The sequence below is a fragment of the Somniosus microcephalus genome, chromosome 17 (genome assembly GCF_052327205.1).
Source record: "Somniosus microcephalus isolate GS21.2 chromosome 17, FLI_Smic_1.0, whole genome shotgun sequence".
Classification (NCBI taxonomy): Eukaryota; Metazoa; Chordata; class Chondrichthyes; order Squaliformes; family Somniosidae; genus Somniosus; species Somniosus microcephalus.
The window spans coordinates 22,027,921-22,053,398 of NC_141003.1; the positions used below are offsets into that span (position 1 = coordinate 22,027,921).

General features: G+C 44.8%; 1 protein-coding gene across 12 annotated transcripts in view; it reads right to left on the reverse strand.

Annotated features, from left to right (window-relative positions):
* Nucleotides 1–25,478, reverse strand: part of plekha5 (pleckstrin homology domain containing A5) — a 435,482-nt gene that overhangs the window by 42,340 nt on the left and 367,664 nt on the right. For 8 of the 12 annotated variants that reach the window (XM_086010040.1, XM_086010044.1, XM_086010043.1 and 5 more), the window contains 9 exons: nt 22,470–22,550; nt 22,218–22,367; nt 18,948–19,049; nt 17,791–17,905; nt 11,935–11,987; nt 11,147–11,335; nt 9,452–9,572; nt 6,455–6,579; nt 5,507–5,731 (listed from right to left, as the gene is read on the reverse strand). In XM_086010040.1, the coding sequence (XP_085866166.1) occupies nt 5,507–5,731; nt 6,455–6,579; nt 9,452–9,572; nt 11,147–11,335; nt 11,935–11,987; nt 17,791–17,905; nt 18,948–19,049; nt 22,218–22,367; nt 22,470–22,550 (1,161 nt within the window). The remainder of the gene's footprint in view (nt 1–5,506; nt 5,732–6,454; nt 6,580–9,451; nt 9,573–11,146; nt 11,336–11,934; nt 11,988–17,790; nt 17,906–18,947; nt 19,050–22,217; nt 22,368–22,469; nt 22,551–25,478) is intronic. The other 4 variants (XM_086010045.1, XM_086010049.1, XM_086010050.1 and 1 more) reach the window with 2 other exon arrangements.

Below are 25,478 nucleotides of genomic sequence, written 5' to 3' on the forward strand. Positions count from 1 at the left end.
ACGGAGAGGTACTCATCAAGGACAGAGAGGCAGTCAGTACCCGCTGGAAGGAGCACTTCGAAGATCTCCTTAACCGAGACTCTGTCTTCGACGCGAGTGTCCTGAACTCCATCCCACAGCATGCTACCCGCCACCACCTCAGCACAACCCCAGCCCGGCATGAGGTTGAAAAGGCCATCCGACAACTGAAGAACAACAAGGCCTCAGGAGCAGATGGAATCCCTGCCGAGGCACTAAAGCATACCGGAGAAGCACTATTGGTGCGAATACATGAACTCATTTCTCTTATTTGGAAGGAGGAGAGCATGCCAGGGGATCTCAAAGACACCGTAATCGTGACCATCTTCAAGAAAGGTGACAAGTCCGATTGCGGTAATTACAGAGGAGTTTCCCTGCTGTCTGTCACAGGGTAAGTCATTGCAAAAATCCTCCTCAATCGCCTGCTCCCAGTGGCTGAAGAGCTCCTCCCAGTCACTGCAGGTTCCGCCCACTATGGGGCACAATGGGCATGATCTTCACCGTGTGTCAATTAGAGGAGAAATGCAGGGAACAGCACCAACCGCTATACATGGCCTTCTTTGACCTCACAAAGGCCTTCGACACTGTCAACTGTGAGGGATTATGGAGTGTCCTCCTCAAATTTGGCTGCCCTTAAAAGTTTGTCACCATCCTTCACCTGCTTCACGACGACATGCAAGCCGTGATCCTGACCAATGGATCCACCACAGACCCAATTGACATACGGACCGGGGTCAAGCAAGGCTGCGTCATCGCACCAACGCTCTTCTTGATCTTCCTTGCTGCAATGTTCCATCTCACCCTCAGTAAGCTCCCCGCTGGAGTGGAGCTAATCTACAGAACAAACGGGAAACTGTTCAACCTCCGTCGCCTCCAGTCCAGATCCAAGGTCGTCCCATCCTCTGTCATCGAGTATGCAGACGACGCTTGCGTCTGCGCACACTCAGAGGTCGAACTCCAAACCATCGTCAACACCTTCACCGAAGCATACGAGAGCGTGGGCCTTACACTAAACATCCGTAAGACAAAGGTCCTCTACCAACGTGCCCCCGCCACACAGTATTGCCCCCACCAATTATCAAAATCCACAAGGCCTTGGACAACGTGGACCACTTTCCATACCTCGGGAGCCTACCGTCAACAAGGGCAGATGTCGATGACGAAGTCCAACAATGCCTTCAGTGTGCCAGTGCATCCTTCAGTCGCCTGAGGAAGAGTGTGTTTGAAGACCAGGACCTCAAACCCGGCACTAAGCTCATGGTCTACAGAGCAGTAGTGATACCCGCCCTCCTGTATGTTTCAGAGACATGGACCATGTACAGCAGGCACCTCAAAGCACTGGAGAGGTACCACCAACGTTGCCTCTGCAAGATCCTCCAAATCCATTGGCAGGATAGGCGCACCAACGTTAATGTTCTCGCTCAGGCCAACATCCCCAGCACCGAAGCTCTGGCCACGCTCGATCAGCTCCGATGGACGGGCCACATCGCCCGCGTGCCCGATACGAGACTCCCAAAACAAGCGCTCTACTTGGAGCTCTGACACGGCAAGACAGCCCTAGGTGGGCAGAGGAAACGCTTCAAGGACACCCTCTAAGTCTCCTTGAAAAAGTGCAACATCCCCACCGATACCTGGGAATCCCTGGCCCAAGACCGCACAAAGTAGAGGAAAAGCATCCGGGAAGGCGCCGAACACCTCAAGTCTCTTCGCCGGGAGCAAGCGGAAGCCAAGCACAAACAGCGGAAGGAGCGCACATCAGCCCAAGCACCCCACCCACCTGCCCCTTCAACCACCGTCTGTCCCATCTGTGACAGAGACTGTAGTCACCTAAGAACTCATTTTTAGTGTGGAAACAAGTCATCCTCGGTTCCAAGAGACTGCCCAAGAAGAAGGGGTACTGAAGTCTAACCTGTTTATATTATGCTCCCTACCAATACAGAGCATAGGTATGCTTCTTGCTACTTGTCCAGGCAGGGCCAATTTATCCATTAGGACACTGGCATGTAGAGTTATCTGGAGACAAGTGGGAAGAATACCAGCCGCCTGTGTCAGGTCTACCCCTCCAAGTACCACGAGTGAGTCAAGCTGGCTGGTCAATCAGCCACCAACAATGGAGTGCTGTGAACTTGCTGGCTCAGGGGTCAGATTACCGAGTCTGCTGCAGGGAGTTCACTCACTCCTCAATTGCCATCATCAGGCATGACACCTTGGAGCACCTTGACCCCAAAGAGACACGCTTACCATCACTCCGTTTATCCCCCACCTCGCCCCCACAACCCTCCCCCCCCCGTTCGTCCCCAAAGAGGATGGTCACTAGTTGGCTGAGCCACGTATCTGCAAGAAGATACGGCCTACTAATTATGTACGAGTCTTGCCAGACAATTTATTATGCGGGAATACTATTTGCGCTCCCGATGACGGTGTATGCTCAGCGCTGCACGTGAGCGAAAACCCAGAACTTGTGATCCGTCAAGGTACGTCTTGACAGATTTACCGAACCGACTGACACAGAGTTCGGCTACTTGCCCAACTACTAACATAGAAGATAGGAGCAGGAGTAGGCCATTCGGCCCCTCGAGCCTGCTCCGCCATTCAATGTGATCATGGCAGATCATCCAAATTCAGTACCCTGTCCCTGCTTTCTCCCCATACCCCTTGATCCCTTTAGCCTTAAGAAATATATCTAACTCCTTCTTGAATATATTTAATGAATTGGCCTCTACTGCCTTCTGTGGTAGAGAATTCCACAGGTTCACCACTCTCTGGGTGAAGAAATTCCTCCTCATTTCTGTCCTACATGGCTTACCCCTTATCCTTAGACTGTGACCCCTGGTTCTGGACTCCCCGACCATCGGGAACATCCTTCCTGCATCTAGTCTGTCCAGTCCTGTCAGAATTTTATAAGTTTCAATGAGATCCCCTCTCATTCTTCTAAACTCCAGCGAGTACAAGCCCAATCGACCCAATCTCTCCTCATACGTCATTCCTGCCATCCCAGGTATCAGCCTGGTGAATCTTCGCTGAACTCCTTCCATGGCAAGAACATCCTTCCTCAGATAAGGTGTCCAAAACTGCACACAATACCCAAGGTGTGGTCTCACCAAGGCCCTGTACAACTGCAGCAAGACATCCTTGTTCCTGTACTCAAACCCTCTCGCTACGAAGGCCAACATACCATTTGCCTTCTTAACCGCCTGCTGCACCTGCATGCTTACCTTCAGCGACTGGTGCACAAGGGCACCCAGGTCTCGTGGCACTTCACCTTCTCCCAATCTATTGCCATTCAGATAATAATCTGCCTTCCTGTTTTTGACACCAAAGTGGATAACCTCGCATTTATCCACGTTATATTGCATCTGCCATGCTTCTGCCCAATCACCCAACCTGTCCAAATCATCCTGGAGTTTCTCGGCATCCTCCTCACAGCACACACGACCACCCAGCTTTGTGTCGTCTGTAAACTTGGAGATATTACATCTAGTTCCCTTGTCTAGATCATTAATATATATTGTGAATAGCTGGGGTCCAAGGACCGATCCCTGCGGTACCCCACTTGTCACTGCCTGCCACTCGGAAAAAGACCCATTTATTCCAACTCTTTGCTTTCTGTCTGCCAACCAGTTCTCTATCCAAGTCAATACCTTGCCCCCAATCCCATGTGCTTGAACTTTACACGCTAATCTCTTATGCGGAACCTTATCGAAAGCCTTTTGAAAGTCCAAATACACCACATCCACTGGTTCTCCCTTATCTATTTTACCAGTTATATCCTCAAAAAATTCCAGTAGATTAGTCAAGCACGATTTACCGTTTGTAAATCCATGTTGACTTTGTCCGATCATGTCACTGTTTTCCAAGTGCTCTGCTATTACATCCTTTATAATGGACTCTAGCATTTTCCCCACTACCGATGTCAGGCTTACCGGTTTGTAATTCCCCGTTTTCTCTCTACCACCTTTTTTGAATAGTGGGGTAACATTAGCTACCCTCCAATCCATGGGTACTGTTCCAGATTCCATCGAATGTTGGAAGATGATCAGCAATGCATCTACTATTTCTAGGGCCACTTCCTTAAGTACCCTAGGATGTAGATTATCAGGCCCTGGGGATTTATCGGCCTTCAATCCCGTCAATTTCCCTAACACCATTTCCCTACAAATACTGATTTCTTTCAGTTCCTCCCTTTCATCAGACCCTATGTTCCCCGACATCTCTGGGAGGTTATTTGTGTCCTCCTTTGTGAAGACAGAACCAAAATATGTATTTAATTGGGTCTGCCATTTCTTTGTTCCCCCTTATAAATTCCCCTGATTCTGACTGCAAGGGACCTATGCTTGACTTCACCAATCTTTTTCTCTTCACATATCTATAAAAGCTTTTACAGTCAGTTTTTATGTTCCCTGCAAGCTCACTCTCATATTCTATTTTCCCCTTCTTAATTAATCCCTTTGTCCTCCTTTATTGAATCCTAAACTGCTCCCAATCCTCAGGTTTACTGCTTCTTCTGGCCAATTTATGTATCTTCTCCTTGGATCTTATGCTATCCCTAATTTCCCTTGTTAGCCACGGTTGAGTCACCTTTTTTGTTTTATTTTTATGCCAAACTGGGATGAACAAATTCTGTTCATCCATGCGGTCTTTGAATGTTTGCCATTACCTATCCACCGTCAACCCTTTGAGTGACATTCCCCAATCAATCCTACACAACTCGCGCCTCATACCATCGTAGTTTCCTTTAATTAAATTCAGGACCCTAGTCTCTGAGTCAACTACTTCACTCTCCATCTTAATGAAGAATTCTATCATATTATGATCACTCCGACCCAAGGGGCCTCGTACTGCCCAGCAAATGCCCACAAAACTCTTATGCCTGGTAAAAGGAGGCATAGGGCCTGCTTTCACCCGCGTGAGGGATAATATAAACCTTAAAATAAAAATTTAAGAATATAAAATGATGCACAAACACTTAAAATTAGTTTATGCAAAATTGTTTTTTAATGTAATTTTTAAAATTGTATTTGCTGTATTGAAGGGACTTTTAATTATATTTAAAAATGAGAACATTTATTTTTATTGCTGTTGCCTAAATTGTTTCATTATTTCAGGATGCCATTGGGGTTTATGGGGATTCCGTTTGTAAATGGAATCCTCCTTTCACATTGGCGGACTGGGCCCACGTAATCCCAGGGACCCTTTGGAACTGCAGATTGTTTTCTGATTCTGACCAGGACTAATACAATTAATAGCCGAGTGATTCAACCGACCGGCCAGTACACTTGCAAATAAACACAGATGGGCGTGAGGGCTCCTGGATCCCTAATACATACACAAAAATTAAAATTAAAACTATTTTATGCCATTAAATTGGAAGAAATTTGGTCTGCGATTAATTTGTGCTTTTACAAAAAAATGCACAGGGTGGCATCTCCAGATTATTCCTTGCCCCACCCCCCAAAATCATTTCCTCAAATGCAACTATTGAACTTACTGAATACTTGTCTGCTGGTTGAAGCGGCTTTGTCTGGCTATTTTCTCTCGACAGACTCTTTGCTGGTGATTGATCTTGCAGAGTTATCAAATTCAATCCTTTCCTTTTATCTTTGAGAGAAGCTTGCTGATGGCGTTTTATCCTTTCAAGCTGCTCCTCAACACTCATTCGAGGTCGTGGACCTTCTGCCAGGAAAAGCTGCTCGACTGCGCTTCTGGGCCTTTCCTGCAATAATAACACTTTAATTTAACAATTTAACAAATATCCTTCTTTTTGCAGGGGGGGGGGGGGGGGGGGCGGGGGAGACATGTAATTCCTTACTTTTTGTGAACCAGTAACTGGGGCTTCTAATTTTTCACCTATTTCATTTTGTTCTCAGACTCGGCATGCTCTGCTCCCGGCCTTTTAGTGCTGCAGGACACTAATGCTATAGGTGGTGAGCTACCTGTGCACGTCGTTCATTCTCAATCACCAAACTCATCAACAAGTCCACAGAAATTGTCAATACCTAACAGTTTGTATAACACTCTGCACATAAGGAAAAATGTCTCACAGCTATAAATAAGGGAGAGGAAAAACAGTTGATATTCTGCAGAATGGAAATATGGAAGAGAGTCATACTGAGGTGCTGAAGAGCCTGGTTTTGAGGAGATATAAAAGCAGAATGAGGTAGACAATGAGGTTTGTGTATTTGGATTTCCTCTTTACAATTAGTGCTGGAGTGTGCATACAAACTCTTGAGAATTGTGAATAGCTGACTGATAAAAATTACAAGAACTATGTGGTTCTTAGTACAAGTTGTTGAACTTTAAAAATGTTATTTTCACTGGCGGCAATATATATTCTATGTCTAAATTAAAAACAATAATTACCCAAGAGTTACACTAAATTCTAGAGTGCTGCACTTCAGTTCACACTATTCTCATACAGTCGACTCCTTATACATACCATGTGAGGTATAGCTCCATCCATCTTTCTATGCTTTCTTAATGTGACATAAGATGCAATCGTGGAAGATTCAGGCATTGGGGACTTGCTTCGAGGAGGAACTATACCAACTGGAAAAGACAAACCTGCAAATGTATGAAAGTGCCGTTAAATAAACATCTTTAAAAATGACTAACGTGCATCTCATGCAATATACTGAACATAACATGCAATAAGTTTACATTCATCATGTTGCATCCTGCCAGCTACCAGAAACTAACAAACCAAAACAGCAATAGTTCAAAAAACACTTTACATGTAATTTTCTGCCTTTAAAAAAAAAAGGCATTACTTGCTCACTGGATCACAGACAGATACACAATATTTTTTAATGTTGATCCTTTTCATGCACTGTCATTCTGCATATATTTTAGCTTTGAGTGCAATGAACCAGTCAGAAGTTTTATAAAGCCAAAGTATCTTACTGGGTACATTGAACAAATTCTTAGAATCTGTACAAGGCTTTCAACAAACATCTGTGGTCCATTTCATGAATCTGAACTTGCTTTAATTAATTTTTGGATGAATTGCTCATTATGGTGGGGCGACGAAGGCATTTTTTGTCTTGTGAATGTGTGGCGAGACACATCAAAAGATTGTGAGGCAGAATTTGCGGACGGTATGATGACGTATTCTCTGAGTACGCCGTCATACTGCCTTTGAAATTGACCGCAAGTTTGGGATTGCACATGCGCTAAAGTTCTGACTTCACAGATCATCCGCTGCGACTGTGAAATCCTTATTGCTAGCGCAAAGTTGGGCTAATTGCCCAACAACTACCCAGCAATTACGCAGGAGCCTGTTTGCATAGCATAAGGGGAGGGGGGATATGCAGCAGCTTGAAATATACACACCCGTCACGATAAAAAATCTTCTAAATATCTATATCCACGTATCTCCTGATCCCGACACAACTCCCGAGACAAATAGGCAAAGGGTGAAAACAATCTACCAAGAACGAGAGACTGACTTATTAATTGATATATCTTGGGTGAATGAGAGACTGATTTATTTATTTATTAATATAACTGGGGTGAGTGAGACTAAAATATCATGAATGGGCATCGGCGATTTCTGTTTCCTGATTGGAGCACCGCCCAGGTACGCTTACGCACGTGGTGCACCCCAGGATCTGTGGGCCACGACACTGCGCACAACTCCACAGCGAAACAACACAAGTTTTCAAAGGGGCCTCGCACCAGGTAAGTGCGGATTTCTTTTGGAGGTCGGCGGCGTACTCCTTAGCTACGCCGCTGACCACAATTTCAGGGCCAACATGTATACTTATACTGTATAAAACTTTGAATAGCATCATGGGATCTTATAAGTCAACCTGAGCAGTCAGACATGCACAAGATTAACATCTCATCCACAGGACAGCACCTCTGACAATGCAGCACTCTCTCAGCGCAGCACTGAAGCTAGACTATGTGCTCAAGTCCTGGAGTACGATTTGAAGCCATAACCAGCTGACTTAGAGGTGACACTGCAATCTACTGAGCCAAGCTGACACCGAAAAGGGATACTCTGGCGTGCCACCTGATTCTTTGGGAGGTCAGAGACATTTTGCAGAACATTCGCTGGGCAGATTATGCAGAGTTATTGTCTACGATGAGGCACATTATGCGTGGTGTGTGAAAGTAAAAGACTTCATTGGCCAAGCAGCCTTTTATTTATTTTTAATCCTATGCTCTTAATCTTAAGATAGTCTCTTCAACCCTGTTGTACAGTACTGACATTTCCTTCAAGGCATCAGCTTAGCAACACATTGGTGCCTCTTGTTGTTAACCAACAAAAACAACTTAATCGAAGTAACAATAGTGAAAACCAAAGCATGATAATGAAGGCTGAATTGTACAGGGCGCACACTGGAAGGCTATCGTATTTATTATTACACAGCCATGCAGAAACCGAGGGGAGACCCGTAACTTGTGTGGAGATGCTACACCTCAGGACAGGAGAAACCTTTTGAATCAGCAGTGAGCGGTGCCCTTGGCAACTAACAGAACCAGGTGGCACAGTTCTGTCTAATATGCTTCAGCCAGTTGCTGGGAGAGAGCAGTGTGGCAAGAATAACAGTCACAAAAATTGTAATTTTGGTTCTTTAATTATTAACTAGTAAATCTGTTGGAAATTCACCTTTAACAAATTACGAGTTCGATACAGTTTACACTCAGATTTTCCCCCCTTTTCCATAACACTATTCTTACTGGTGGCATAAAGGCCACTTAAGTATGGGTTTCTTGAAAGGAAGTGCATTCTTCTTACTGACTTTAAATGAGTGAACCTCCCCATGAGGACAGTCTCTCTTATTACATCTCATTTAGTAATACAGTTCTCCCACTTCCCCACCTTTCCAACATACGATCCTCCTCAGATAGGAGAACAGGACAAGTGATCTGTAGGCATCAGTGTTGTTCCTTACTGGGTCATTTTAAACTGTGTGAGAAGGAGCTCCATAGGCAGGTTCTCTCTTCCTCCCACAGATGGTCTGATCAAACCGGAGAAGCATCAAGTGCAAGTATCACGCAAGACTAAGATCTTAACTCTGAATTCCTATTGAGCGATTGTTGAGATAAAGTTATTCGGACACCCTTTCAGTGACAACTTGTTGACACAACAGATCATGGGACTCGCCAATGATTTAAATACTTCAGCCTATTGTCTTGACATCAGTTTGGATGTAACAATAATACAAGATTACAGAGAAATGGTCTTAAAAGCCATCTGTGAGAAAGCAGATCTACATTTAATATCAGTCCTAATAATATTAATTCAGGCTTGAACCTGTTTAAGATTACCTGTTCATAAAGGACATATTAAGTAATCTTCAAAGGTGTTAGCCATAGACTGGCTTCACTCAATTTGAACATGATCAAGGCCATGTATGAACAGGAGGGCAATCAGGTCAGGTGCAATCTGGGCACATGAATCCCAGTCTCTCAATACTACAACTACCTTTAGATGTGACACTTTCTTTGTCAGGCACCACTTCTGACTTCTCATCCACATTGGATTCATCAACCTCTGTGACAGTTGTCAGTTCTGGTTCACTCTTGTACAGTCGATAATCAGGTCCCTGTAATTGTAAAGTATTTCTTTTTAAATAGATTATTTGTCTAGCAAGACTCAGTTAAGTTCTAATCTGCACTAACTTTAAAAAAAAAAAATCTTAAACCATAGCCCACTAATAGAAATAAGGAAAATTGCATACATTTCCATTTTTTTGGGCAACAATGTTTGATATAAGAATCAAAAATTTAAATAACTTCCATACATATAAAAAAAACAAATAATTACAAAACATGTGTACAAACACAGGTATAATCAGTACCATCATTTCTTTCCAAAGGGTTACTCTGCTTTTTTCTTATCTGAAGTCAAATATTTGATATTTAACTCAAGAGACATGCTACTTCTTATTCTAGATTTAGGATTGCTGTTAAATTTTTAATTACCTGTGAACACTGCCAAAAATATCTAATTCAACTTCTTCTTAAAAAAATAATTTTAAGGAGCAATTCAAAGGCAGTAAGAGTCTCGTATCAATAATCAAAGGGGTTCGAAAGCTTGTCAAGTTGCTTGGGCTCTTAGCAGAGTGCACGCTTGGGCTGCTGATATACTACCACTTTGGTGTCAATGCAAACCAGTTTCCCGTGTGCATCAACACAGGAATGGCAGTCTAACTCTGCAGTTGAGTCTTACAAACTCTGGGGTGAAGTCTTGTACTGACTTTCAAGAGCAGGAACCCCTTTAGTAGGTAGTCTCACAGCACTAGGCTTTGTGCTGCGTGTAATACAACTTCAGATTGGCGCAAAGCCGTATTATTAATAAGTGGTTCATTGGACCTCCCAGAAATGCATTTTTAAATGTAGCATGCTGCTGCCTCTAATAACACTGAACCACCAGGAAGGCAGAGCTCTGCACCTCTAACCAGGCATCTGCATAATTTATTTGTCACTGAACTCAATGTGACGTACAGTCCACAGTTTAACTCGGGTCCAACAGCTGCACAGTACAGTCCAGAACTACTGGTGATCCAGAGATAGCCTGATATTACTAACTGTAGTACAACAGCAACCTTAATACTCATCCTACTGATGGATTTCATTTTTAAAGCAACATATTCAAGTCAGACTTACTAAATGAGCTGTCGTGCTGCAACGCAATTGATAGCCATCAATTACAGCAATTAAACAACTGCAAAAATGCACCATACCCTTTTTAATGAACCAAATTTATTATTTTTTCTAAAAACCTTAAACCTGTTTAACGTAGCACCAATCCAGAAATTTTGACACAGTAAGATATCTCTTATCAACTGCTGATGCTGGGACAGGCTGTTTAAAGCAACACTATGCAAACAACTGCCCTGAAGACCCCGAGACTGAAAATATTATATACAAAGTTTACAGGCAGAATTCCATTTTAGGTTTTATTTAAAAATTGGTCTATTTCGGCTACAATTCTGCAAGACAGCTCATTTGCAGCTACATTACTCATGAATGATTATCCAAAAAAATGAATAAAAATAAAAATAAAACCAACTAAAAAGTGAGGAAGCAAAATAACTACATGGCAAAAAGCAATGAGGAGGGAAATGTGGGTGGAGCGGGTTTAATAGGCAAATAGTGGCAATAGTCCGCCACTTACAGAATCTGCTCCATTCCTTGGATCTTCTGGTTCAAGGTGGATCTTCGTTTCGTCTGGTTGATGCACCAGGTTTCTGGCAGAACAAGGCCAAAGGATGCTCTCACTGGGAAGAGGGGGAACTGTGGGAGCCTTCTCTGTCAAGTCATATAACTGGGGGAGAGGAGGGCGAGGAGGGGCTGTTTCATCTTCCTAAAGAGTGTAAGATGCCCACCACATAATAAGTGCACTACACAGTTTTAGATATGCCAAATATTCCTTCGTAGTTTACTTTATGTAAGCAAAACAACTCATGATCATGTTTAATCATTTAAATTATTATAAAGATATATGAAAGCAAATACCGTACTACAGTCTATTCCTCAATTCAAAGTCGACTAATTCAAATTACTAGATAATTCAATTATTTTTGCACTTTTTGACATTGCCATTTTGGTCATGTTGGTTAATTTGTATTACTGAATAATTCATTTTTTGTGCCCAAATGACTTTGAATAATCAGAAATAAAGTGTATGAACTACAAAATGATGGAGTTGAGTGATGACTATTTTTTCTATTTATTCTTTTCCATCTTCAAAATACAGTATTGAAAAGTAAATGCTCCCTGCCAAGTAAAACAGTTACAGAATAAAGATAATATAATGTTTCTAATCTATACACTGAAATATCAGACATTAATGTGAGACTGCATGAAGTCGTATTCATCTACAGATTATATTCAAAATTTAACTGAAGGTTTTTCTTTCCACAATAACGGGTTGCACACCAGTGACTGGGAACAGCTGCTTACCTCTTGCCTATACCTTAACGTAGAAACAGATCCAGACTGTGACCCGGCAACACCTAAGAACAGAAACAAAAATAAAAAGGAGATGCTTTGCAGCCACAGCAGTTTTGAATCAAATCCTTCTAAAATTTGTTGCAATTTGGATCTAAAATTTGGATTCAATGTGATGCACTGCTATTCTGGAAAATGTTGTTTGCAAAAAGATACTTAAATAATCACGTCCAAAGAGTGCCCTCCATCTTCTATATCTATATATATAAACGAGTCGTTCTGTCTGTCTATCTATCTGTCTGTCTGTCCTTCTGTCTGTCTGTCCTCGGGTGTGCATCTGTCCGGCTATGCGCTCGAAAGTTATAGAGCCTACCTACGAGTGCGTTACCTCCAAAGAAAGCTTACGGTTCCGGGACGGTCGTAAGCGTATTTACTTTTCGGTCGGACGAAAATTGTTCGCGCCTTATGCAAAAAACCTTCAAAATTAAACTCATTATCTGCTACTTAGCATTGATTGACTGACGTCAAGGTTCGACCAATCCTGTGCTGTCACGATTGACCAATCCTACAGTATGGTCCCCTGATGGTTGGCCAATCAGTGTGTGTGTGTGGGCGGGACTAATCGTTTTCATCTCAGGGATGTGGCAGCCATTGTTTCACTGCTTCCAGCTCAAACTACTTTGATCATCCAGCTTTGAAAAAGTTAGTATCTCTTTTAAAAATAACATAAGATTTACCAAAAACGTTTTATAAGTACTTTCACTTTCATCTTTCAAGGTATTAAAAGGTAGAAATGTTGCCCAGCAGCAGATTGAGAGAGGGACACAGACAGGGCCCAAAAACCTGGGACTCGATTTAAATTATACAATAAAACGGTTGGTCTGTCTGTCTGGCTATACAATCAAAAGTTATAGAGCGTACCTACACGCATGTTATATCAAAAGAAAGCTTATCATTAGGGGAGTCTCATAGGCGTATTTACTTTTTGGTCAGACATAAATTGTTCGGACAGTATACAAAAATTTTTCAAAAATCCTCAAAACTCCGCTCATTAGCGGTTGACCAATCCTACCTCTCATTAGCATTGAGTGACGTGCTGGTTGACCAATCCTACAGTTCAGTGACCTGATGGTTGACCAATCGCTGCATCACGGGCGGGACCTAATCTTCCAGTCTCCCCAAACTTCTCCGCCATTTTTTTCATCCCCAAAGACAGCCAAACAAACCCCCACATTGCGGCTCCGGGAGCGGCAGGTGAATTTACACACAGCGGGCGGGGGAGCGGCAGCCCGTCAACCGCGCCACCCGCGGGGGAGCTCAGCTGGGGTCCGCCTCGGCCCAAGAGCCCGGCCGGGCCTGAAGCGCTAGGCCCCGCACGGCCGGTATCACAACGGCACCGGGCCTCAGGCGCTAGGCAGCGAGAGGGGAGGGAGAGACAGAGAGAGGGGGAGGGAGGGAGAGGAGAGGGGGAGAGGGAGGGACGGAGAGAGGGGACAGACAGGGGCAGGGAGACCGCGTGGCCCAAAATTGCCCTGGCAACGCCGGGCACCCCTAGCTAGTAATCTATATATATATAAAAAGCGGTCGATCTGTCTGTCTGTCCTTCTGCCTGTCTGTCCTCGGGTGTGCGTCTGTCCGGCTATGCGCTCGAAAGTTATACCGCGTACCTACGCGCGCGTTACCTCCGAAGAAAGCTTACGCTTCCGGGACGCTGGTAAGCGTATTTACTTTTCGGTCGGACGAAAATTGTTCGCGCCTTATGCAAAAAACCTTCAAAATTAAACTCATTATCTGCTAGCATTGATTGACTGACGTCAAAGTTCGACCAATCCTGTGCCATCACGATTGACCAATCCTACAGTACGGTCCCCTGATGGTTGGCCAATCGGTGTGTGTGTGTGTGGGCGGGACTAATCGTTTTCATCTCGGGGATCTGGCAGCCATTGTTTCAGTGCCATGACTTCAGCTTCCAGCTCAAACTACTTTGAAAGTTAGTATCTCTTTTAAAAATAACATAAGATTTACCAAAAACGTTTTATAAGTACTTTCACTTTCATCTTTCAAGGTATTAAAAGGTAGAAATGTTGCCCGGCAGCAGATTCACAAAGGGACAGAGACAGAGCCCAAAAGCCTGGGACTCGATTTAAAATGTTGCCCGGCAGCAGATTCACAGAGGGACACAGACAGGGTCCAAAGCCTGGCACTCGATTTAAACCGCCCGGCCCAAAACAGCCCTGGCAAAGCCGGGCTCCCCCCAGCTTTAGATATAAAGGGGGAGAAATTCAGTTGGCTGCACCACCCATTAGCGCCGTAAGAGGGCGCTAAGTGGGTCGCAAGCCAACTGGCGCCCGGGCGCGGCACTGTCCACGCCTCCCGCTAAATTCCGCGGGACGCTAGTGGTGGCGCTAGCCGTTAGTGCTGCGCCGCCACCGATGACGTCATCGGTGTGCGCAGCGCCCTGCTGACGCCCCGGCTACGATATTTGGAAGCGCCCCCTGATTTACCGCCCGACGCTATGTCCGACTGGTTCAGGGGGGCCTACCTGCGGCCGGGGAGGCGCAAATTAAAGGAGGTTTGGGGCGGCCATTTTTGTTGTTGGCCGCCTGCCAGCACCTGCCTGCGCTCCCGTCCCCGGCCTCCTGAACCCCGTTCCCCCAACCCCCGCGGAGTGCCGGCTGCGTTCCAAGAGCCCGGCACTTCTCCTCGGTGCCAGGTTCTTTTGCCTGCACTCGCGATCCTCGGGGGCCTGCACTCGCGATCCTCGGGGGCCCAGCTGGGCCCCAGATCGTGCTGCACAAGGCCCCTCCCCTTTAAGAAGGGAAGGCCTGCAATACCGTAGCGCGACGTGCCGCAGGACGTTGCGCCACGATATTCAGTCGCAGCACCCCAAGAGGGATGCGCCGCGCTTCCCTTTGGGGCGCTACCACTCAATTTCCGGCGGGCGGCCGCGAATGCTTCCGGGGCGCTACTTTTAGCGCCCTGGCGAGGCTGGCGCCCCAAACGGGGCTATACTCAATTCCTCCCCCAAAGAATATAGATGAGCATACACTGTACTTGTTTTCCTCTTTATTTTCCATGCAGAGTAAGAACAAGAATGATCCTAAGTGTAAAAGGGGTGAGCCAGGAGAAAAGTTCAGAGAGGCTTAAGCTTTAGTCAACAGAAAAAGTGAACCTCACTAAGGTATATAAAGTATTAATGGCATAGATAAAATGAGACCAAAAGATTGCTTCAAGAGAAATCAGTAGGGCTAGTGGAATTTAATGAAAAGCAATGTAAACGAATAGACAGACATACAGGGAAAAAGCTTCTTCACTCAGAAGAGGGGAAACATTTGAAATAATCTGCCAAGCAAGGTAGCAGCATCAAAGGCTTTAAGGGTGTTCAAATTGCAGTTACGTACGAGGCTGGGTGAATTCTAAGTACCAGGCAGATGGGCTTTGATGGGCTAAATAGCCTTTTCGTGTTCTCTACTTTTCCAATGATTTTGATACCACTCCCAATAGTAGAGATAAGATTGAAGCATGCTGTGATCCCGCGCCTTCCCAACCAAAATCATGCTGGTGCACAATCACATTGCTGTTCATTTCTCCAAGGGTGGATTTGCTTGTGAATCAAATTTAAGCTTTTCTACATATTGATTAACACATATGACCGGGACAATTCATACACCTATTGAAAATTCAGTTTTATTCTTTTAAAAAGCAAACCCTAGCCAGTATTACTATGAAAGAGCTGTTTTGTGTAGTTATGCCATTTGCAAGGGTGCTGCAGAAATCCATTTTGCTTCAAGTAGGTTCTTCTTTCTTAAAAGTACCACAAACTTGAGTACTAGACTGGAAATGTATGCGCCTGTACTAAAGCAAGTAGCAGGGGGCCTCGCTAACATGCAGACCATTTCCTGCTTTAGGTGTCCTTCGTCGTGGATCAATGTTTCTAATGACAGTGGACCCAGCACCAGTACCATACCAATGCACTTCCAACAACTGCTGCTCTGCTCCACTCCTGCAGCACACTGGTATTTAAACAAAAACACATCCACCCATTGCCCGACTTTAATCTAGGCTGCAGCTGATTTAAAGTCACAGGCAACCCACGGCAGGATAGATACAGGAGAAGATTTTAAATCAGCCACGATCAAAGTTTATTTGGGGGGGGGGGGGGAGGAGGAGAAAGAGAGGAGAGTTGCAATTTAAGCAGAGCAACAGTTAATAGTAAAGTGCTAGGTGAAAATGGGGGAAAAGAAAATGTACTCATGGACATTAGCCGACATGGACCGAATATTTGGGTGGGTAACTATCCAAATTTATTTCCAAAAAGCCTTCGCTAAGGTACTGCATAGTAGACTTATGGCTAAGGTCAGAACATGTGGAGTCGGGAGACAAGCAGCAGAATGGCTAGAAAGCTGGCTACAAAACAGAAAACAGATAGTAGGGGTTAAAGGTAGTTACTCAGACTGGCAAGTGGTGTTCCACAAGGATCGGTGCTGAGACCACTGTTGTTCACCATTTATATAAATGATTTGACTCGGGAATCCGAAGTAGAATTTCAAAATTTGTGGATGACACCAAATTGGGGGCTGTATTTAATATAGAGGAGGATTTTGACAAAATACAGAAGATATTAATAAACTTGCAGAATGGGCGTGTAATTGTCAAATGAACTTCAACATAGATAAGTGTGAGGTATTACATTCTGGTAGGAAGAATAAGGAGGTCACATACTCCTTGGAAAAAAGGTGTCTAAATGGGTTAGAGGAACAGAGGGATCTGGGGGTACAGATACACAAATCACTAAAAGTAGCGACGCAGGTTAACAAGGCCATTAAAAAAAGAGATTCATTTCTAGAGGGATAGAATTGAAAAGCAGAGAAGTTATGTTAAACTTGTATAGAACCTTGGTTAGACCACATGGAGTACTGTGAACAGTTGCGGTCTCCACATTATAAAAAAAAGTCACTGGAGAAGATTTACTAGAATGATACCAGAACTGAGAGGTTATACCTATCAGGAAAGATTGAACAGGCTGGGGCTCTTTTCTCAAGAAAAAAGACTGAGGGGGTGACCTGATAGAGGTCTTCAAGATTATGAAGGGGTTTGATAGGGTAGACATAGAGAAGATGTTTCCACTTGCGGGTGAGACCCGAACTAGGGGCCATAAATATAAGATAGTCACTAATAAATCCAATAGGAGAATTCAGGAGAAACTTACCCAGAAGTTGGTTAGAATGTGGAACTCGCTACCACATGGAGTAGTTGAGGCGAGTAGCATTGGTGCATTAAGGGGAAGCTGCATAAGCACATGAGGGAGAAAGGAATAGAAGGATATGTTGATGGGAGGAGGCTCGTGTGGAGCACAAACACCAACATAGACCTGTTGGGACGAATGGCCAGTTTCTGTGCTGTAAATACTTTGTAAATGTTTTGCAATATTGACCCACATGGTTTTTTTAAAGTCTGGAATGGGGGCGTGGGGGTGGGTATTATTTTCCTAAGAGTATACACGGTAAACTGTTTCCTACCTGTCATTAAGACAGACAGATAATTATGTGTACCTCCTTCTAACCTATGACATCAAGAGAACTGGAAAAGTCATCTTAACAGGGGAAAAAATAATTTCAGTTTATCGGTTTAAAGCAAAATCAAATGCTGCTGTTTAAGACTTCATAATTGATTCAACAAGCTGGCTGCAGTTTTCACAGATAAACTAGAACGTAAATACATTCACTGTTAAGGACCGGGGTTGGGGGGGAAGAGAGGGGGGAAATACACAACAAAATCTCCTCACTGGTTACTTCTACTGGAAACCACAACAGCTCCTATTCTATCATTTGAAGTACTGTACAAAAATATACAGTTAGCTTCTCTTACCAATGCTTCCAGAGGTGGTACTTTGCTGTTTGTTTTTGGTGAGTCCTTCCATAACATCCTCAATTCTCCAGAGCTCCTTTTGGATCTGAGGGCGTTGTTGACCAGCTAACTCCACCTTGAGAAAAATATACAAGTTCTTCTGACAACAAGTATAGCACTCGTGAATATAGGAGCATTTCTGGAGCGTATCACATTAAAGGGGAAACAAACGTTTTATTCTATGTCTTACAACTGTGTGTCAGACAGCAGTGTTTGCTTTGGTGTGCTGTATACTAACAAATAATACAATAGATCTGTTAGTGTAAAAGGCATACGATATAAGGCAATTATGGTAAACAATGGCCTAGAAATTGGGTTGAGGCACCAAAGTGGCGCAAAAGTCGCCAGAGCGCAGGATTTAGCGCAGCGTTCGAGGCTTTAGCGATCGTCAGATATTCAGTTTCATTGCTGCTCGAGGGACACGGGGCGAGGCTCGAGGCGCTCCGCGTCCCTCTTAGGGCTCTGAAACTGAGTATCGCAGCGCAACGTGCCGCAGCGCCACACGCTGCAGCACGGCACGCTGCGGTACTGCAGGCCTTCCTCCCACTGTTAAGGGGGAGGTGCCTGCAACAGCGCGATCCCCGCTCGCGAGTGCCGGCAAATGAGCCCGGCACCAAGGAGAAGTGCCGGGCTCTCGGGAAACAGCCGGCAATGCCGCGGGGGGGGGGGGGGGTTGGTCAGGAGGTCGGGGACGGAGGTGCTGGCAGGCGGCCGCCCCGCACCTCCACCTTAACTTGCGCCGCTGCCGGCACAGTAAGGCCCCGTGAACCGGGCGCGGGTAGCGAGCGGCGCAACTGCGGCGTTCGCTACCAAATATCGCGAACGGGGCACGAATAGGGCGCTGCGCACACCGATGACATCATCGGTGGCGGCGCAGCGCAAATGCCTAACGCCACCATTAGCGCCCCTACTGAATATCGCGGGAGACGCAGCCAGTGGCGCTACAGCCACTGACTGCCTCTTTAGGCGCTAACAGGTGGCGCTACTCACCCAATTTCTCCTCCACTGTGCCTATCATTTTGCTACACTGGTTATATATTTCGTGGGAGGATTATTATGTTGTGTTAGTACAACCATGCCCAGACATCAGGTCCATCTGTCCAAAATTGAGCCAGTACCTGAACTCCTTCACATCTGTCCAGCTGCTCTTGTAAGTGGCTTCTTGCAAGAGTTACATCATACTCTAATTTGTCGTATTCTCTCCACGTCCTTTCCAGTTCCTAAATCACAAGATACATAGTTTAAATAACAGATTTAAAAAAAATAAAGTAAATAATAAAGCTTTGCAAATACACAATTTCCATACTTAGAATTCACCCCATAAGCTGTACATCAGGGAGTGGGTACAGAACTTGTACCAAGGCCTCTGCTTTCTGGCACTCAGATCAGCCACCAGGTGGGGGGCAAGAGCTGACTGTGGTGACAGAGAAACATAGAAGATAGGAGCAGGAGTAGGCCATTTGGCCCTGCGAGCCTGCTCCGCCATTTAATGAGATCATGGCTGATCATCCAAATTCAGTACCCTGTCCCTGCTTTCTCCCCATATCCCTTTTGCCTTAAGAAATATATCCAACTCCTTCTTGAATATATTTAATGAACTGGCCTCAACTGCCTTTTGTGGTAGAGAATTCCACAGGTTCACCACTCTCTGGGTGAAGAAATTCCTCCTCATCTCTGTCCTAAATGGCTTACCACTTATCTTTAGACTGTGACCCCTGGTTCTGGACTCTCCCACCATTGCGAACATCCTTCCTGCATCTAATCGGTCTAGTCCTGTTAGAATTTTAGAAGTTTCAATGAGATCCTCTCTCATTCTTCTAAACTCCAGTAAATATAAGCCCAATCGACCCAATCTCTCCTCATACGTCATTCCTGCCATCCCAGGTATCAGTCTGGTGAAACTTCGCTGCACTCCCTCCATGGCAAGAACATCCTTCCTCAGATAAGGCGACCAAAACTGCACACAATACTCAAGGTGTGGTCTCACCAAGGCCCTGTATAGCTGCAGCAAGACATCCATGCTCCTGTACTCGAATCCTCTCGCTATGAAGGCCAACATACCATTTGCCTTCTTAACCGCCTGCTGCACCTGCATGCTTACCTTCAGCGACTGGTGCACAAGGACACCCAGGTCTCGTTGCACTTCCCCTTTTCCCAATCTATTGCCATTCAGATAATAATCTGCCTTCCTGTTTTTGCCACCAAAATGGATAACCTCGCATTTATCCACATTATACTGCATCTGCCCAGTCACCCAACCTGTCCAAATCATACTGGAGTTTCTCAGCATCCTCCTCACAGCACACATGCCCACCCAGCTTTGTGTCGTCTGCAAACTTGGAGATATTACATCTGGTTCCCTTGTCTAGATCGTTTATATATATTGTGAATAGCTGGGGTCCTAGCATCGATCCCTGCGGTACCCAACTAGTCACTGCCTGCCACTCATAGAGTCATACAGCACGGATAGAGGCCCTTCGGCCCATCGTGTCCGCGCCGGCCATCAAGCCCTGTCTGATCTAATCCCATAATCCAGCATTTGGTCCGTAGCCTTGTATGCTATGGCATTTCAAGTGCTCATCCAAATGCTTCTTAAATGTTGTGAGGGTTCCTGCCTCCACAACCCTTTCAGGCAGTGAGTTCCAGACTCCAACCACCCTCTGGGTGGAAAAAGTTCTTTCTCAAATCCCCTCTAAACCTCCCGCCCTTTACCTTGAATCTATGCCCCCTAGTTATTGACCCCTCTACTAAGGGAAAAAGCTCCTCAGCATCCATCCTATCTATGCCCCTCATAATTTTGTACACCTCAATCATGTCCCCCCTCAGCCTCCTCTGCTCCAAGGAAAACAAACCCAATCTGCCCAGTCTCTCTTCATAGCTGAAGCGCTCCAGCCCCGGTAACATCCTGGTGAACCTCCTCTGCACCCTCTCCAACGCAATCACATCCTTCCTGTAGTGTGGCGACCAGAACTGCACACAGTATTCCAGCTGTGGCCTAACCAGTGTTTTATACAGTTCCATCATAACCTCCTTGCTCTTATATTCAATGCCTCGGCTAATGAAGGCATGCATCCCATATGCCTTTTTTACCACCTTATCCACCTGTTCCGCCGCCTTCAGGGATCTGTGTACTTGCACACCCAGATCCCTCTGACCCTCCGTCTTGCCTAGGGTCTTACCATTCATTGTGTATTCCCTTGCCTTGTTAGTCCCCCCAGAGTGCATCACCTCGCACTTTTCCGGGTTAAATTCCATTTGCCACTGTTCCGCCCATCTGACCAACCCATCTATATCGTCCTGCAGACTGAGGCTACCCTCCTCGCTATTTACCACCCTACCAATTTTTGTATCATCCGCGAACTTACTGATCATACCTTTTACATTCATATCCAAGTCATTAATGTAGACCACAAACAGCAAGGGACCCAGCACCGATCCCTGTGGTACCCCACTGGCCACAGGCTTCCAGCAACAAAAACAACCTTCGACCATCACCCTCTGCCTTCTGTCACTAAGCCAGTTTTGTATAATGGTCAGAAAAAGACCCGTTTATTCCAACTCTTTGCTTCCTGTCTGCCAACCAGTTCTCTATCCAAGTCAGTACCTTACCCCCAATCCCATGTGCTTTAACTTTACACGCTAATCTCTTATGCAGGACCTTATCGAAAGCCTTCTGAAAGTCCAAATACACCACATCCACTGGTTCGCCCTTATCTATTCTACCAGTTACATCCTCAAAAAATTCCAGTAGATTAGTCAAGCACGATTTACCTTTTCTAAATCCATGTTGACTTTGTCCGATCCTGTCACTGTTTTCGAAGTGCTCTGCTATTACATCTTTTATAATGGACTCTAGCATTTTCCCCACTACCGATGTCAGGCTTACCGGTCTATAATTCCCTGTTTTCTCTCTACCACCTTTTTAAATAGTGGGGTTACATTAGCTACCCTCCAATCCATGGGAACTGTGCCAGAGTCTATAGAATTTTGGAAGATGACCAGCAATGCATCTACTATTTCTAGAGCCAAAGTGACTGCGCTTCAGCTTCTCTCCCCCTCCCTTTGGGAATAGTGTGTCATGCTCAATGCCTCCCACTCAATGATTCAGCAAGATGAGGAATTTGTGTGGGCAAAAGCTCGCATTAGACAGCTCTGTGGAGCAGCACATTGGTGTGCCACAGTGATGCACAAAATTTTACATGAAAACAGAAAATACTGACCTTTTCTGTCCTTAAGTGTTATGAATACGTACCCCATACAAAAATATGGGTACGTATGAGGGGAATTTGACATGCCAGCAGAATATTGGATAAACAACTGCAAACTAAAGACGACCTGGCTTTTGGACCACAATAGCAGCAATTAAGAGCTAAATGGTTACAACTTACTGCAGTGGCTCTCGATACCTCCCGGCAAGTGCTGAGCAATCCGTTTTGTAAGACATCTCTCTGTAAGGCTACACTTTGCACCACGGTAGGGTTTTCGGCATTCATTTCGATCTCCTGACTTGCAGCCAGTAACGCTTGCTCAAGTGTATGCTACAGACAAAGCGGCACATAGTATTTACAGACTGAATGCAATACATTCATTGGGTATATACCTTGTGTTGAAACTCAAGGAATTTAATCACAATTTCTTACTTTTTCCTTGTGCAGCTGCTGCAGTTTCTCCTCTTGCTCACGAACGACCTTATCCTGCTCACACAGCTGGCTCAGTTTAGCCTAAAAAGGAAATCACAAAGATGGAAAAAGTGAAGGGACAACACTCTACCATAGTAGCAGTATGACTTTAAACATTTCCACAGGTTTGGCAGGTGCTGAGCACATACACCAAGAAAAATGTCACCAAAAGCTTTTCTTTTTAGTTCAGTTCCAGAACAACTTTTTCCAATCAAAGCAATACAGCATTCCTTATGTGTTGGGAAAGTTGTAATCTCATATTAACAAAGGCTAAGCAAATCAAAACCAAGCTAACAAACCCTCATCCTTCAATTTACTGAACTATATGGTGTAAAAAATCATCTTATTTACAGATTAGTTGAAGAACAAAAGCTTTAAAAAACAGTATTTATGTTTTAACAGGTGAACACTTTGGGGGAAATTTTAACCCCCCAGGAGGGGCGGGGGTTAAATACTTAAAAATGTGAAAGCCGACCTGAACATGCCGTGAATGTGCCTACTTCCGGTTTAACTGGGGTGGGCGAGAAATCTGCTTGTGTGAGGTGGGAGAGAAATTTTAATATGTCAATGAGGCTGAATGCCTCAGATTTTAGCAGCCATTTGGATTTACCGGCTGCGGGCTGGGTTTCTCCGGGCTCGGGAAACCCAGCAGCTAAAGGGAGGCGAGAACTGCCAGATCCAGCAGGTAAGTGCTTTTCCAGCACTGCTTGTGGGACAGGAGGAGGTGTGCTTCACCCTGGCCCCCCCGAAGCAAACCTACTGCGATCTGCCCCCTTCCCGCGATTTCACCCCACCCTCCCCAAGTCTCCCTCTCTCCTCTCTGAAGCTGACTGTGGCCTTCTACCGCAGGCCTTCCCACCCGACAGCCGGCCCAGAGGAAATGGAGAAAAAAAATTCTAAGGAGGTCCTGCCATTAAATTCAGCAAGACATCCACGTTTCCCGGCCGCTGGCAGTTGTCCCCGCTCCCTCCCTGTAAATATCGGGGCCTTTATACCTGTCAAAGTAACAGTTGTTTCCTGGGGCAAAGTTTGTGGAGAAAAATAATAAAAAGGTTTATTTTCTTGTAACTGTTTCTCCCCCATTCTAATTTTTATCTTCTTGCAGAAGTCCCACTCTTTGAGTCACTCTTCCTACACTCTTGCACATTTTCTCTTGCCACACCTGCTTTTCTCTATGACTCATTCACTTATTTCCCTTCCTCTTCCCCAGCACCACCACCCCTCATTTATATTCTTTTCTTTTGACAGTGTCTTCATGCTCACTTTTCCCATTGCTTATACCTTTTTGCTGATTATATTGCATTTTACTCTCCAAGGTGAGCTGGAGATTATGGTAATGCGACTGAGGTAGATTGGCATTGAAATTGCACATGGGAGCAGGCCCAGAAAAAATAATCAGAATTAAGGGGCATGGAGGTGTCATATGCATGCAGCAGTGGAAAGATCCTAGCCTGCAAAAAAAGCAAAAGGCAAGCTTAAGCTCATTGAGATGGCGAGGTCTTGATGGGGGGTGGGGGGAGGTGGAAATGGGGAAGTGACAACCAGTAACTATAAAACAGCATTTTTTTTATATGGCCCATTTTTCTTTACAAGGCTATCTCCTCAGATGTAACATTCCCTCCTAATTTAGTGCCACCTGCAAATCTAACTGCTATACTTTGCATTGAATTCCTGAATCAGGCCATTTATGTCAATTACAAACAGTAGTGAGGCCAACACAATCCCTGGGGCACCTTAGTCAATACTTCCCCACCCCAAAGTAACTCCTCTAATCAGTACTGTAGTGTATGTACCTTTAAGAGAGAACTACTTTTACAGCTCCTGTATACTGTAGTACCGGCAGTGACCACACCTGTATATAAGCCCTGAGCAGGCATCTGTACTGTTAGTTTTTAGACTACCCTCATCGAGTAAACACCTGTTGATTGTTGATCTGCAGTCTCCGTCTATTTATTGAAGAACACCATACCTTAAGATTCACGGATTTAATAAGTACCTGTTGTTGTCTTTCCCAGCAGCCAATTTCTTACCAAGATATACCATACCAAAGATTTATCCCACAGCTTTCAGCTTAACTAATGGACTTTCATGTGCAACTTTGTCAAGTGCCTTCAAGAAATCTGGGTACACCACTCCACATGGCTTTCCAGTTTGCTTAGGATGTCATTCCTCAAAGAAGTCAAGAAGGTGGGTCAGGTAGGATCTTCTGATCTATGTTGACTGCTGTTTACTAAATTATTATACTGTGGCAGAACCACTGATTGACTCTGGCTAACTGTATATAATTCTCTTTAACGATGTTCTAACACCAGCCTAAACCTGTACCATTGTGTTAGGCATTACTGTGTTTTGTATATAGAGTTTGCATGTACAGGGCGTGGCCCCTTTAAGAGCGCGGGCAAACGCCATGACGTCACGTCGCAAACCACGGGGCTGCCCAGGCAGTCCTCGTGGCATCTCCGTTGAGTAAAGACCCGTTCAGTTGTTCTCTTGTGTCGATCTCCGTTATTCGTTGGAATTCGTTAATTCCTACAATACAGATAATCTTCAGGTTTACACCTGGTGATCAATTCCATTATTTTACATGGGAGTGAAGAAAGATTAATGGGTCTGTAATTGCCTGTGTCTACTTTATTGCACATTTAAATATGGGTACCACATTAGTCTGTTTCTAATCTATGGGAACCTTCCCAATGTCCGATGGCACCTTTATAATGATAAGTCAGTGCCTCAGAGATCGTCTCACTCGTCTCCTTTAGCACTCTGCGATAACTACCATCTACCCCTGGAGATCTACTGCTTTTGGATCCTTTTAATTCCATCTTGTTTATATTGAAGTTGTTTATTTTGCCTGTATTATCAGTTTGGGAGGAGATGTTGCACTTGTCTTCCCATGTGGATCCTTGGAACAAGTTGTCATTCAGAATGTTTACTGTCGTGTGCGCATCCTCCAATTCAAATCAGTTTGCG